Here is a 14,815-nt window from a genome sequence, read left to right as displayed (position 1 = left end):
CTATGATTGATAAATTAATTTGCGATTTGTAGTCCAATTTATCGGGTAAATCCTTCTATATCAAAGTAAACACTTCTGCATTTGGCACGACGTCAGCTGGCCATTCCAAAATCTCTCGTACATCTTGATGTGTGGACATAAATGACCTAGGCTATGAGGGGAGTTAATCGATAAGTAGAGGATGGTGATACAGAAGTGCCAGCGGGTCAGAGAAACAGATGGGGAGCAGGAAGGTGAGAGACACAAAGCTGACAAATGAAAAAGATTAAGAATCTGCAAAGGCAACAAACATGGGAGGAGTATTTATACTCTGTGATGAATGAGGCTATTAAACTAGAATATAAGGCGGGGAGGGGGGGTTGCAGAAGAAGATTGCTGAACACAGAGACAAAAAAAGGAGGAGATGGAGGACATAAAGAGGTAAAGGGAGGACATGAGGAAGAGAGGTCTCACTAACACCAGTGTAACATACAGTACATGCAAATGTGGTATTATCTGTAATGTTGTAATAATCATATATAACAATGTCTTAGATAGCACTGCGCTAGATGCAATCTGTAGCTCCGGTCAACAGCTTGTATTTTTTGTATTTCCTTGTGTTTATATTGCGCTTTAATTTCTGTCAAAACACTGCATATGGTAGCATTTTTCACGCTGATACTCCTGGCGCTTTTAACTTTTGTTGTGCCGGGTCACTATGCCAACGGGAGTGGGGGTATTGTTTACCTCCGGGACTAGCTAATTGCGCTCTCCAAGCCTACTCTACTGCCCGGAGCGAGACCCTGATGAGTTGAAGAGGAAATGTTGCCCTCCGTTTGGCACCGCCAAGCAAGGAGGTGGAGATACAAATCATTTCTACCCTCGATTGTCATGGGGAATGTGAGGTCCCTGGCGAATAAGATGGATGAGCTCGGAATCCCGAAGAGGACACAGAGGGAATATCAGGAATGCAGTATTATGTGTTTCACCGAGAAGTGATTGCAGGAACATATTCCTGACGCCAAGGCCACCGTCCCTGGCTTTCAGACAGTACGGCCTGACAGAGATTGCAGACAGAGCGGTAAGAAGAATGGAGGGGGGGGGTCGCTGAATTTTTGGAGACTTTAACCACACCTCTCTCTCTGCTACGCTTCCAACTTTTCAACAATTAGTCAACTGCCCCACCAGAAAAAATAAAACGCTGGACTTACTTTATGCAAATTTGAGGGATTCATACAGCTCCATGGGAGCCGTCTGCAACCTTGGCAGATCAGATCACAATCTGGTATTTTTCACCATCACCTACACACCCATTGTTCAGCAGCAACCTGTGACCACAGGGATTGTGAGGAGGTTGTCAAAGGAGTTGTGTTTTGATGCCACAGACTGGGACATACTCTGTGATGTTTCCGCAATAACAAGCCCTGGATCACCAACGATGAGCGAGGAGCTGCTGAATAAGAAGAAGAGAGCCTTCAGGGACAGGGACATGGAATTACTGAGGAGCATGGAGGCATACAGGCAAAAGCTGGAGAGCAAAACAACATGCGGGATGTGTGGTCAGAAATGAAAAAGATCACAGGCTTCAAGGTGAAGGGGGATCAGAATGAGGAAAGCCTAGACAGAGCCAATGAGTTGAACTTGTTCTTCAATTCCCGGGAATTCAGCACGGTCATCATCACAGCCGTTTATATTCCACTGCAAGCGTCAACCAACACAGCACTATCGGACCTGTATGATGTGTTGTGCGGACTTCAGAACGAACATCCTGACGTGGCTGTTGCGGTAGCTAGGGACTTTAACAGTGCGAACCTTCCAAAAGTTCTGCCTAATTTCCATCAACTGATCACGTGTACCACTCGGGGCTAAAGAACTTTGGACCACTGTTACATACCATACAAGAACGGATACAAGACCGTCTCACTCCCTGCTTTTAGGAAATCTGACCACGCTGCCATCGCTTTATTTCCGGTTTACAAGCCGTTCATCGTGTGTGGAACGGTAGTGACGAGGGACACAATGCGGTGGTCGGCCAACAAGAGGTTGTGCTTCAGGACGCTCTGACTGATGTAGACTGGGACATGTTCCAATCAAGTTCCAGTGACATCAGCGTGTTTATGGTAGTAGCTGTAAGCTTCATAGCTACGTTAGTGGACAGCATCGTACCTATGGTGAAAGTTCAGATATTTCCAAACCAGAAATCGTGGGTCGATAAATCCATCCGCAGCGGACATGGACAATTACAAAGCGGTGTTACAATCACAGTGCAGCGACAGACGGAGCAACCGTACACCAGACGCTTGTGGCAGGGACTGCGGACTATTACGAATTACAAGAGCAGCGCCTCCCCAGCCACAAGTGTGGATGCCTCCCCAGTCAACGAACTGAACTCCTTTTATCGCGGTTTGAGGCTGGCAATAACCGGCAAATTGGAGTTACACCGCTGGGGATGAGTGCGCACTGAGTGCTCAGTGTCTGAGCTTGACGTCAGGAGGGCTCTGATGCTTGTGAACACCAGGAAAGCTGCTGGCCCAGATGGCATATCTGGGCGAATACTGAAGACCTATGCTAACCAGCTAGCCCCCGGTGCTCAATAGGATATTCAACGCCTCCCTGGCCGAGTCGATGGTCCCATCCTGCTTCAAGAGGTGCACCATCATCCCTGACACAAAGATCGCCTCTCCAGCCTGCCTGAATGACTACCATCCGGTGGCCCTCGCCTCAGTGGCCATGAAGTGCTTCGAGAGGCTGATTAAGGACTACATCTGCGCCTCCCTCCGGCGCACTTTGACGGCTGGAAGGGGGCGTATGTGAGATTGCTATTCGTCGACTATAGTTCAGCTTCCAATACCATAGTCCCCACCAGACTGTCTGTCAAGCTGTGGGAGCTAGGACTGGACACGGTCCTCAAAGCCCAGGTGGTTAGGGTGAGCAGCCGCATGTCCAGCTCCCTCACCCTGAACACAGGATCCCCCCCAGGGCTGCGTCCTCAGCCCCCTACTGTACTCCTTGTACACACATGACTGTGTGGCCCGGTCCATCATCATCAGGTTTCGACAACCCCGTCATGGTGGGCCTGATCAATGATGACGGTATGTTCTGTAACGATGTACTGTATGCCTACCGGGAGGAGGTGGCTGACCTGTCACTCTGGTGCCAGGACAACAGCCTCCTCCTAAACGTCAGCAAAACTAAGGAGCTGATTGTGGACTTAAGGAGGGGATTACAACTGAGGACACAAGCATCATTGGTGATTAATGGGGCTTCTGTTGACAGGGTGAGCGGCTTCAAGTACCTAGGAGTCCACATCACGGAGAACTTAACATGGATTTTACATACAGACATTCTAGTGAGAAAGGCAAGGCAGTGTCTTTACCACCTCAGGCAGCTGAAGAAATTCAGGGTCTCCATGAGGATCCTCTAGTCCTTCTACTCTGGAGCAGTGGAGAGCATCCTGACAGGAAACATTGTTGCCTGGTTTGGAAACTGTACTGCTCAGGATAGGTGGGCCCTGCAGAGGTTGGTGCGTTCACCCGACGTACCACTGGAACTACCCTCCCCTCCCTGTAGGACTTATAAACCAGGAGGTGTAGTATCAGAGCCCGCAGGGTCATGAAGGATCCTCACCACCCCAACAACGGACTGTTCCAGCTGTTGGGGTTGGGCAAGCGCCTCCGCAGTCACACAGCGAGGACAGAGAGACTGAGACGGAGTTTCTTCCTGCAAGCCATTAGAACTGTCAATGCTGAACTCACCAGGGGTCCTCACTGAGACACACACATATAGGCCCCACACACATATACGCCTTATTGTACTGTATGTCGCATAGTGCACTGCATACTGTATCACTGTTCTGGGTTACTGCATACTGTGCTGTATTGCTGTTCTGTTCGGTGCTCCTGTATTGCTGCACCGTACTGTTGTATACTGTACTGTATATCTCCACACACACTACCTCACTTTATTTACATGCCACTTTACTGCACATATCTGTATATACAAATAGCCTATCCTATATACATAAGTCTATTCCCTTTACTTCTATTTTGTACCCCCAGTCTGTATAACCTTTTTGAGTCTTGTTTAATTGAATTGAATTGAATTGAATTGAATTGAATTGAATTGAATTGAATTGAATTGAATTGAATTGAATTGAATTTAATTGAATTTAATTGAATTGAATTGAATTGAATTGAATTGAATTTTATTTTATTATGATTCTATTCACTAACTGCATTACGTTTTAGGATTCAGATAGTTTCACTTAGTTAGTTAGGTCGAAATAAAGTTAGCTATCGTGTTCAGTTTAGAGCTTATTGTGCATAATCTCCGGGTGTATTGCAATGACATTTCACTGCATATATGTATGAACGTATGTACTGTATATGTAAGTGACAAAAAAACCTCTTGAATCTTGATTCAACATGTTCAGCACAGGAACCTCAGCTGCCTTCTCCCCTACCCCCAGCCACACAGACCCCTGCCCTCACAGCTGCTTCCCTCTCACACCTCTCCGGCGATCAGGACCGTGGACTCACACTATGCCTCCCCTCACCCCCCAACTCCAACAATGGACTTCAATACAGCCCCATCAACACCTCCCCTCACGTAAAGAAACAAACAGCCCCCCTCTACCACCCACCTGTTTCCTGTAGTCAGGTGAAGAGGCAGCTTGAGAGACTGCACCAGAAGTAGGCTGCGGGTCTGGATGGTATCAGCCCCAGGGTCCTGAAGGCCTGCGTGGACCAGCTATGTGGGATTCTACAGCACCTCTTTAACCTCAGCCTGAGCCAGGAGAAGGTTCCAGTGCTGGTACCTAAGAAGCCTAATAAGTCTACTTCATCTACACTCAATGATTACAGACCTCTTATATTAAACATCATGAAAGTCCTGGAGAGACTGATATTGGCCCATCTCACACCTCTGGTGAGCACCTCTCTGGACCCACTGTAGTTTACCCCCCACCCCAAGGTTGGAGTTGAAGACACCATCATCTACCTGCTTCAGCGAGCCCACTCTCACCTGAACAAAGCAGGCAGCACTGTGAGGATCATGTTTCTTGATTTCTCCAGTGCTTTCAACGTGATCCAGCCTGCACTGCTGCGAGAGAAGCTCCAAGAGATGCAGGTGGACGCCTCCACAACCTCCTGGATTATTGACTAGCTGACAGAAAGACCACAGTTTGTGCGGCTGAGGGAATGCGTGTCTGAGCCGGTGGTTAGCACAGGAGCACCACAGGAGACTGTACTCACACCTTTCCTCTTCACCCTGTATACCACAGACTTCCAATACAACTCGGAGTCATCTGCAGAAATTTTCGGATGACTCTGCAGTTGTGGGGTGTATAACTGGTGGACAGGAGACTAAGTACAGGGAACTGGTGGACCGCTTTGTGGCATGGTGTGGAAACAACCACCTCCTCTTAAATGTGACCAAGATGAAGGAGATGGTTGTGGATTTCAGGAGGACTAGGACAAAGCCGAACACTATTTCTATCCTGGGAGAAGAGGTGGAGGTGGTGGAGGGTTACAGGTACCTGGGTGTTCACCTGGACAACAAAGTGGACTGGAAATGCAACACTGAGGTTGTATACAGGAAGGGAGAGAGCAGACTCTACTTCTTGGGGAAGCTCAGGTCCTTCAATGTGTGCAGCAAGATGTTGCGTATCTTCTTCCATTCTGTTGTGGCTAGTGCAATTTTCTTTGCAGTCATCTGTTGGGGCAGCAGCATTAGAGCCAGCGACTCCAAGAAACTGAACAAACTGATAAGGAAGGCTGGCTCTGATCTGGGGACTGCTGTGGAGCCCCTAGACCTGGTTGTGGAGAGAAGGATGTTGCACAAGCTTCTCAGCATAATGGACAACACTGCACACCCCTACACAATCTGCTGGTCGGACAAACAGTGTGTTCAGCCAGAGGCTCCTTCAGCTCCGCTGCAATAAGGACCGTTACAAGAGGTCATTCCTTCCCACTGCAATAGCCACCTACAATGACTCCCTCCTGTGCCAGGAGAGGGAACTCCTCCTCTGAATGGCAATGCACAAGGCATAGCTTTACTTCACATTTAATTTCCATTTTTAAGCTTTACCTTGCACTAAGTTAAATTCTATTTTATTCTATTAATATTTATATAGTACAATAGCTCTTTTATATGTATGTCTATACAGTATGTGTGTATTTGTATATACTCTATGTATATGTTTATGTGTATATATGTGTACATACACATGTGTATATGTATATACTGTATGTATGCATGTGAATGTATATATATATATATATATATATATATATATATTGTATTGTATTGTAATTCATTAAAAAACCAACCTACCTCATTGTGTGTGTGTTTTTGTAAATTATGTGTGTTTTGTCATTCCAGTGTTGCTACTGCAACACTGGAATAAGTGTTTTTAAGTGTTTTTAATCTTATTTTAGCTAATAATGGTCCTTTGTTTCAGGACGCACCTAACAGCCCGCTGCTGGTAGTCGGCATCGTGGCTGTTGGTGGAGCACGGGTAGGAGGAGCTTCTGGAGCTGTGGCGCTGCTGGCTGATGGGATACTGGTGGACGGAGGCGTTGGGCTGCGAAGTGGTGTAGTATGGGGGAGGGATGCTGTTACTGGTCTCACTGCGGTAATCGCTGTCCCTGTCATCCACGGCACTGTCCGGGTCCTCGTCTACAGACACACACACACACACACACACACACACACACACACACACACACACACACACACACACACACACACACACACACACACACACACACACACACACACACACACACACACACACACACACACACACACACAGAAAAACATAGAAAAGATAGCTTCATCTTTTGCTGACGTCTAGTACTTTTGCTGAGATGTTTAAGTGCCAGACACATTTTTGAGGTCTTGAGAGAATCATAAGGATCTCTTCTCTTAAGGGTTGTTGAGCGTGTGTTCCCGTCACAAGCTTCGTTTGATTCGAGATGGTCAGAAACCGCTGTGTAAATATTAAGTTGACTATTAGGTTGTTTTGATATTATCTTAAATTTTAAAAAGATTCTGCATTTCTCCATGCTCCATTCTCCATGCTCCAAATAAACATTAACTACTATAAAAATCTAATTTGCATTAAAAAAACTGAATTATCCATTTAAGTCTCCTGTAGAATGTGCTAGAAACCCAAGATGGGTGATCACTGTCCTTCCTAAATCCTGTAGTGTGTGTACAACTGGGATGGAATAAGGAGGCTTTACATGTGTGATGTCTGTCTTTTGGTGTATCGCTGCCGTAACATGGTCAGCCAACCACTCCGTCAACCACCGTCTCACTTACAGGTTTTTGTTTTTACATTATGGGAACTAATCTGTGTCTACTCCTCAATGACATTCTTTGACACATGTTGAGAGCATTTGAATGCTTCTTTCTTACAGGATTTGCTTTTCCATTGGGATGTCAGTCCTTTAATCCAGTTTTCCCAAATTAAAAGACTCTTAACAGCCATTATATCTGTTTTCTGCTAATCCCTGTCAAGGTTTCCTGAATGACCCGCCTTTCTTTTCTCAAAACACACCTCGACACATGAAATAACAAAGCAACACGTCTGCGGTGACTTTCAAGAGCTAAAGGAAAGGCAAAAATAAAAAAATGAATTCAAATTAATCGAATGATTTTCCCGGGGAACTACAATGAGGCTCTCAAGGTGATAAGAGACATTAATCTCAGCAGGGTCGCTCACGGTAATCACAGCTAATATGGATGAGCTGTAAGCGCTCGTTACGGATCCATACAGTGCGGCCATTCGGGGGAGCCCTCATAGAAATGCAGCTGCTTCCTCCCCTTAATGACCATCCCGTCTTAGCTGCTATATGTCCTCCATGTCTGTACAGCACGGAGGCTCTTCATTTTTTTATGGACGCCATAGATCAGGGCTCAGGCCGCTTAGAAAGCCGCGCCAGAGTCGCCCCGCGGGGCTTAATCTGTCACAGGCCAAACCGGTGTCATCATCAATCACTCGTTAATCAATCATTAACCATGATGTTTGTTCACTCTGCAGGGCCACCGCCCCCATATCCCTCCATCCCATCATACACTGAGGGGGTTTAAAGGCGACCTGGCTTTCTTTCTCTCTTCACTTCCTCCCCCGTTCTCTCTCCCCCCTCTCCCCCGTCTCCCCGCCTCTTTCTTTGCGCCGGTGACGTCCGGCTCCAAGAGATGGATTAAAACCCTGCAGTGATGTGGACCAGTCTCACGGACGCTTATGTAATACCCACCAACAAAACATCAAGATGAAACACAGGAAAAGGGTTTAGGAGATAGGAGAGACGGAGCACAGAGTTCCATACGACAGATAGAATGACATCATGTATGATATGAATGTGTGTGTGTGTGTCTGTGTGTGTGTGTGTGTATGATGTTTTTTACACTCACGTGGCTGATCTCCCCATAAGCTCCAGTTACCTGAAATAAAAATGAGAGCAGGGAGGGGTGAGAGTATTGTTACTGAGTTCTAATGTTTTGATCTTGTAACCAAACAGACGGATGGATGCTTGGATGCAATAACACTTCAGTGTCTCAGGCCTGGGAATTGTGAATGGGGCGACGGTCCAGACGCTGCCCTGATACAGAGTGTTTCCCCAAAGAGCTGGCTCAGCAGAGCTGGCAGCCTGGACCGATACTAGGAAAGCGCTATCCTGCAGGAGCCTTTCCCACATTTGATACAGCTATTGATTCCTTCCAGCACAACCAAGTAGCGCTCTCTCTCTCTCTCCCTGTCTCTCTCTCTCTCTCTCTCTCTCTCTCTCTCGCTCTCTCCTTTGCTCTCTCCTTCTCTCTCTCTCTTTAAGGAATCTTAAAAGTCAAGTCTCTTTCTCTCTTTCTCTGTCTGTCTGTCTCTCTCTCTCTCTCTCTCTTTCTGCCTGTCTTTCTCTTTCTTTCTCTCTCTCTCCCGCTTTCTTTCTCTCTCTCACTCTCTCTTTCTCATTATTAACCTGGGATTTTCCTGTGGTAGCTGTGATCTTTTCTCTCTCTCTCTCTCTATCTCTCTCTCTCTCTCTGTCTCTAAGGAGGTAAACTGTACAAAGGAGGAAGTCTGGGCTACAAAGGGAGCTGTCCTTCTAGTGAACAGCTGTCTCAAACCTGGTGAAGACATCAACAGATCTCTGCGTACCTAGTTGTCTCTGAAGGGAGATGTCTTTACTCTTACTGACCTGTGATTTTCCTGTGGTTTGTCTCTATTTTTGTTGTTTTTTGGTTCCTTCTTAATCAAGTTTCTGCTGTTGTGATGTGACTTACTGAAAATAAAGGAACCTTAAAAGTCAAAGTCTCTTTCTCTGTCTGTCTCTCTCTCTCTCTCTCTTTCTGCCTGTATTTCTCTGTCTGCCTGTCTCTCTCTCTCTCTCTCCCTCTCTCTCCCTCTCTGTCTCTCTCTCTTGCTCTCTCTCTCTCTCTCTCCGATACACAACAACCATGTGCGGTTACACACATTAAGCACACGCTGGGGAAACACAATCGGATTACATCTCACCGGCCGAACACATAATTTCTCCGTATTGAGGGGCAAACAAAGGAGCCATTTTGCGTGAACTCCAGCGGAGGTCAGTTACTCACAGCACTGTGTCCCAGGGACAGGAAGTGGCCGTTCCTGTTCTTCCTGGTACGAGTACTGGTGGAGAAAAGGAGCGGCCCACGTTAGAGCGTCTTAAAACGTGTTAAAACGTGTTAAAGCGTGTTAAAGCGTGTTGCCAACTAGAAACTCACTTGTTAGATATAGAGACTTTTTTTTTCATAAAAAACAAATAGCGAAAAATCTAGTGGCTTTGAATTTGATGGTAGTGCACACAATTTGCTGATCACAACGTATAAATTCAATTATATTAGAGATGGCACCGATCCAACACCCAGTGCCTGTATCGGGCCAATACCAACGAAAAATGCTGTATTAGATATTTGGGGGGGGGGGGGGGGGGGGGGGAATCATAAAAGCACTTTTGAAATACCACTGTTGCGATATAACGTGAAGAGGAGTAAAGAAGGCCACACGATAACAACAGTATACTGTATATTTTGGTTTTAAATGCTCCAAGTCAAAGTCATATTTATGTATAGTGTATATATTGAGGTTTTTTAAAAGTGGTTTAACTGAATAAAGTTGAATAAAGTCATGTTGTTGGCCATGTCTTTCCTCCTGACAGGTAGTTAAGTGATTGTTGGCGCAGTTTGAGCATGGTTCTTCTCAACGGCCATTTTAAGCGAAGAGTATAAAAAATAAAAACAGCTTTAAAAAATAGCTAATTTAAAGCTTACTAGTTACTAGAAAAAGAAACGGATCAGTATCCTATCAGCAGATAGTCAAGATCAATATCAGTCTCAATATTGGCATCAGAAAAGAAAAAGCGGTATGGTGCCAGCTGTTATATATCTGTATAGATAAAAAAGAAATTAAATGGTGGTGCATTTAATTTCAATTTTGTGTATGAATCATATCGCCTTGGTCTTAAAAAAGGCTTTAGGAAAAGGCGATGGCAATAAATTATGTTTGGTGGCAGCTTACATCTTGGTCCCTCATTGCGTTGAGTTGCTCCAGTTTTTTGGCCCAGTACCGCGCCTCATCCTCGGGGATATCTGGAAACAACAGGTGGCAGTAAACACAACACGAATACAGCTTTCGAAACTCCCTGATGATACTTGTTAATCTTTCTCAATACCTCCGGAGATACAAATTCCTCCCGCGTAGTACCCTAAACATTATTAAAGAACATGTTCCGTTGAAATCTACAAAATCCGACCCTTTTTCCTGACCTCATTATTGAGTGACATTGGAAATGGGCCTTTTCACCCAGCGTAACAGAACCCAGGGCCCCTATTAATAGGCTTGGCAAAGTGATTTAGGACTCAGGTGTACGCTATCGACTACGGGAGCAAAACGACAGCTAATCAATGCTGAGACAGGAAGGCGACACACAAGCGACCACTAACAAAGGAACACATCCACGTGAAATGTAGATCAGGCCGATCGATCTTTCCCGGAGATGGCCTCATGCCTTCACGTTCCTCGTGTTATTCTAAATCGTAAAAATATACTCTCAAATCGAATTTATTCATCCTTTCTCCATTTTCCCTCCTACCCTAACTGTCTTCCATGATGGTTTTTTTGAATGTCGGCGCTCTCACCCAGAGGCAGCTCGAAGCGCGTGTCCAGCAGCACCAGGTGGAGTGTGGGCTCCTTGGTGCCGCAGATTTCATTGTCTGTCATGATGACCTGAGAGTCGAGGGTGAGCCACTTGCCCGGACCCTCCTGCGCAGGGTAAGGGGGGGAAGAACAATATGGTAAAACGTGAGCAGCGCGGGAAGACTAAACCCGACAGAGTTGTGCGTTTCCTCCATTTTTTTCCCACGGGGGAAAACGGTCGAACCTCATTTGACTGGCGGATGCTGCGCAGGGGAATCCACACAGTGCCGACCATGGTGTCCCAGATTAATCCCTTGTTCCACACCTCTACTGTCAGACCCAAGTCCAGCCGGTTGATCTCGCTGAGAGGGAGGGAGAGAGAGGGAGAGAGAGAGAGAGAGAGAGAGAGAGAGAGAGAGAGAGAGATGTTAGAATATGTGGAACATGGTGCACCTGGGAATTCTCTAGGTTCAACAAATGAAGAACATAAATAATGATTAATGAACAATTAACGCCAGAAAATAATTATATAAGTTCCTGAGTGTAGTACAGTGTGCGCGCTCACACACACACACACACATACACACACACATACAGTTATTGCTTGTGAGCTGGACTGTAACCAAAAAAAAAGAAAATGTGTCTCTGAGGAGGAGAGAACTGAACACGCAGCGTTTACAAGACAGCAGCTAGGCAACTATCGGGCGGAGGGGGAGCTGGAAGGGAGGGAGGGGTGGGTGGTGGTGGAAAAGACTGAGAGAATGGTTGACATGGAGTGGGGAGGGGGTGGAGGTGATTGTATCAAATGCCTGCAGGGAGAAAGTGGAAAACTTTAATTAAGAATGTGTGTGGGTGTTGGAGGGAGGCAGGGGTGGGTGAGGTGGATTTCCCGTGTCAGTGATGACTCCTTTCTTCCAAAGCACTATTTTGATGCATGGTGGGTACTGATTGGGGGAGGGGGGTGGGAGAGAGGGAGGGAGGGGTGGTTTAAAAGGGACTGGAAGGAGCAGATGAGGATTAACGTTACATAACGTGGCAGACAACGCTCGCCGCCACCGAGTGACGCGCAGAGCGGCAGGAGAGCGCAGTAAGTCGGTCCCACCCACTACGTCCCACATGTTTCATCACCTGCCACACATAACCACCACCCCCACCCCCACCCCGGCCGTCTGTGGGACGTTTAAAAACATAAAACCCTGCACTGGATCTTGCTATGCGCCAAACACCCGTGTAAGGGAGCGCCTCGTCTTCTTTCCAGGTTTGTTTTCTCCCAAGTTTCTTTAAAACAAGCAAAAGAAGACATACTGTTTGCAAAAGACTGGAGGCGGAGAAGAGAGGGGAGGATTAAATGAGGAAACTCGGGGTGGGGGGTGGGGGTGGGGGTACATGGGGAGATCAAGGAGCTGGGTTCTTCCTCCTGCGATGGAGGAAAAGGAGGAGCTGCAAGGGGGGGGGGGGGGGGCAGGGGTGAAGGTGGGGAAGGAGTATCGAAGGAGAGCGGATGAAAGGAGGGATGTGGCGGCGAGGGAAGGCGGAGGTGCAGATGGAGAGAGGACGAGACATTAAGAATGGAGGAAGGAGCTGGGCAGCAGGGATGGAGATGTGAGGGAAATGGAAGAAAGAATAAAACACAAGAAACAAGAAAAGGTCAAGAGAGGGAGAGAGAGAGAGAGAGAGAGAGAGAGAGAGAGAGAGAGAGACAGAGAGAGAGAGAGAAAGAGAGAAAGAGAGAGAGAGGTTTAAAGAGACACACACGAGGGCTCATGTGGACATTAGGGAGACTTGGGAAGATGAAATGGGTCCAAAAAAGAAAGGAAGAAAGAGAGTTTGAAAGGGCTCACAACATGAAATCTTGCTCCCAGCTGGGCAGGTTGCCCCTGACAGCGATGGTGGTGCTCTTCACATTTTGCACCTTCAGAGTCACGTAGGTGTTGAATTTTTCTGCCGGGGCGAGAGAGAGAGAGAGAGAGAGAGAGAGAGAGAGAGACAGGGATTAGGAAGAAGAGTGTCCAAGTGGAGAACACAGCTGACTGGTGGCTATAGATAAGAGAAGAATGGCCAATAAAAGGTGTGCCTCAGATTATATTTTTAAGCCTGTAACTGCACGCACCTCACCCTCCATGGTATGGCGATCTACAGTGTTTGAAGATTTATATATGTGTTATATGTTGACCCCCACTAGAGCTGATTTCTCATACCGTTAATGTCTTCTATTTCCATGTAGGAAGTTTGTGATTAAAGATTAATGCCACATAAACACAGATCCCTCGTTATTTATAGGATCCCTGGCTTTACCTTGGGGTCCATCCAGCTTGGCTTTCTTTACTGCGGAAACACAGAGAGAGAGAGAGAGAGAGGGAGAGTCACACACAGAAACACCATCTGTTCCTCTGCTAAATGCTAGCGCGTCTTCCACTTTGTCTTGTACATCCGAACGGGGCTGGTGAGGATATGAAAGAGGTCAGTATGAAACAGGACAGCGTTTAAAAAGAACAACAACTGAATGCTATATGACTTTGGATATAGAACGATGTACAACCACATTAACCACATTAATTAAAGAAATCAACAAAAAACAAAAAATCCTTCTTAGCACTATAGGAGTGTTGTCAATTACTGTCGTCTAAAGAGATGATGCAATTATGAAACATGAACTCCAACAATTTTTAGTCTTGTAAACAAACTTAAAATTTAACACATTGGGAATTTTTATCATCAGAGAGGAATCCCTTCCGTTTGGGATATTTGCGAAATCTGGAATTACACTGCAGTTGTGGTACACTACGAGTTTTATATCAATAGAATCGTGCAGGCAATGCAAAAAAAATGATACAATGATATAATAACATAAAATTAGATAACACTTCATTCATTCTGGAGTATTAAACTCAAATAGTGCGCTTCTACAATTACCTTATTGACATACTATTAACATGGTACTGTCTGGTACGTGGTTGTTGACTCAAGGAAATGAAACCTACAGCATCTAAAGGGGTGTGAGGAGCGCTTCTGTGTGGCAGCACAGTTGTGTAGAAATCCACGGTGGTGATTTAACGACGGCCACTTTCACACTGTGTGATTCAGCAGAGTGCGATCAGCACGGTGTGACATGCGAGGCGTCTAATAGCTTGGCTCTCCAAAAGGCAGGGGGCTGACTCAACTACCTCACAATTACATCTCACACCAGCAACGCCATGAAAATATACAGTAGCTAAATATTTGATTTTAGTAGTAGTAGTAGTAGTAGTAGTAGTTTCTGCACTAGTAGTGGTGGGGTAGTAGTACTGTGTACTTGCCGATACAAACAGTAAAATAATAAAACCAATAAAACCCATGACAGGTAAAGTGATCGACACTGCTCAACGGCAATGACTCATTCCAATGGCACCTGTCAAGGATGGGATACATAAGGAAGCAAGTGAACAGTCAGTTCTTGAAGTTGATGTTTTGAAAGCAGGAAAAATGGGCAAGCGTAAGGATCTGAGCGACTTTGACAAGGGCCAAATTGTGATGACTAGATGACTGAGTCAGAGCATCTCCAAAACAACAGGTCTTGTGGGGTGTTCCTGGTAGGCAATGGTTAATACCTACATGGGCTCAATGATGCATGTGTGGAGCGAAGTCTAGGCTGTCTGGTCGATCCAACAGAAGAGCTACTGTAGCACAAATCGCTGA

General features: G+C 46.1%; 1 protein-coding gene across 1 annotated transcript in view; it reads right to left on the bottom strand.

Moving 5' to 3' along the window:
• The window catches only part of LOC307238338 (protein unc-13 homolog A), a gene marked incomplete at both ends in the record, with an annotated part of 37,715 nt that overhangs the window by 19,109 nt on the left and 3,791 nt on the right, over positions 1–14,815 (bottom strand). Inside the window, 8 exons of the mRNA XM_080011270.1 lie at positions 6,447–6,657; positions 8,401–8,430; positions 9,580–9,634; positions 10,523–10,593; positions 11,143–11,266; positions 11,385–11,502; positions 12,982–13,081; positions 13,436–13,465. Coding sequence (XP_079867396.1) covers positions 6,447–6,657; positions 8,401–8,430; positions 9,580–9,634; positions 10,523–10,593; positions 11,143–11,266; positions 11,385–11,502; positions 12,982–13,081; positions 13,436–13,465 — 739 coding nt within the window. The remainder of the gene's footprint in view (positions 1–6,446; positions 6,658–8,400; positions 8,431–9,579; positions 9,635–10,522; positions 10,594–11,142; positions 11,267–11,384; positions 11,503–12,981; positions 13,082–13,435; positions 13,466–14,815) is intronic.

This window comes from Zeus faber (assembly GCF_960531495.2).
Source record: "Zeus faber genome assembly, chromosome: 12".
Lineage (NCBI taxonomy): Eukaryota > Metazoa > Chordata > Actinopteri > Zeiformes > Zeidae > Zeus > Zeus faber.
This window is presented reverse-complemented; position numbering and strand designations above follow the sequence as displayed.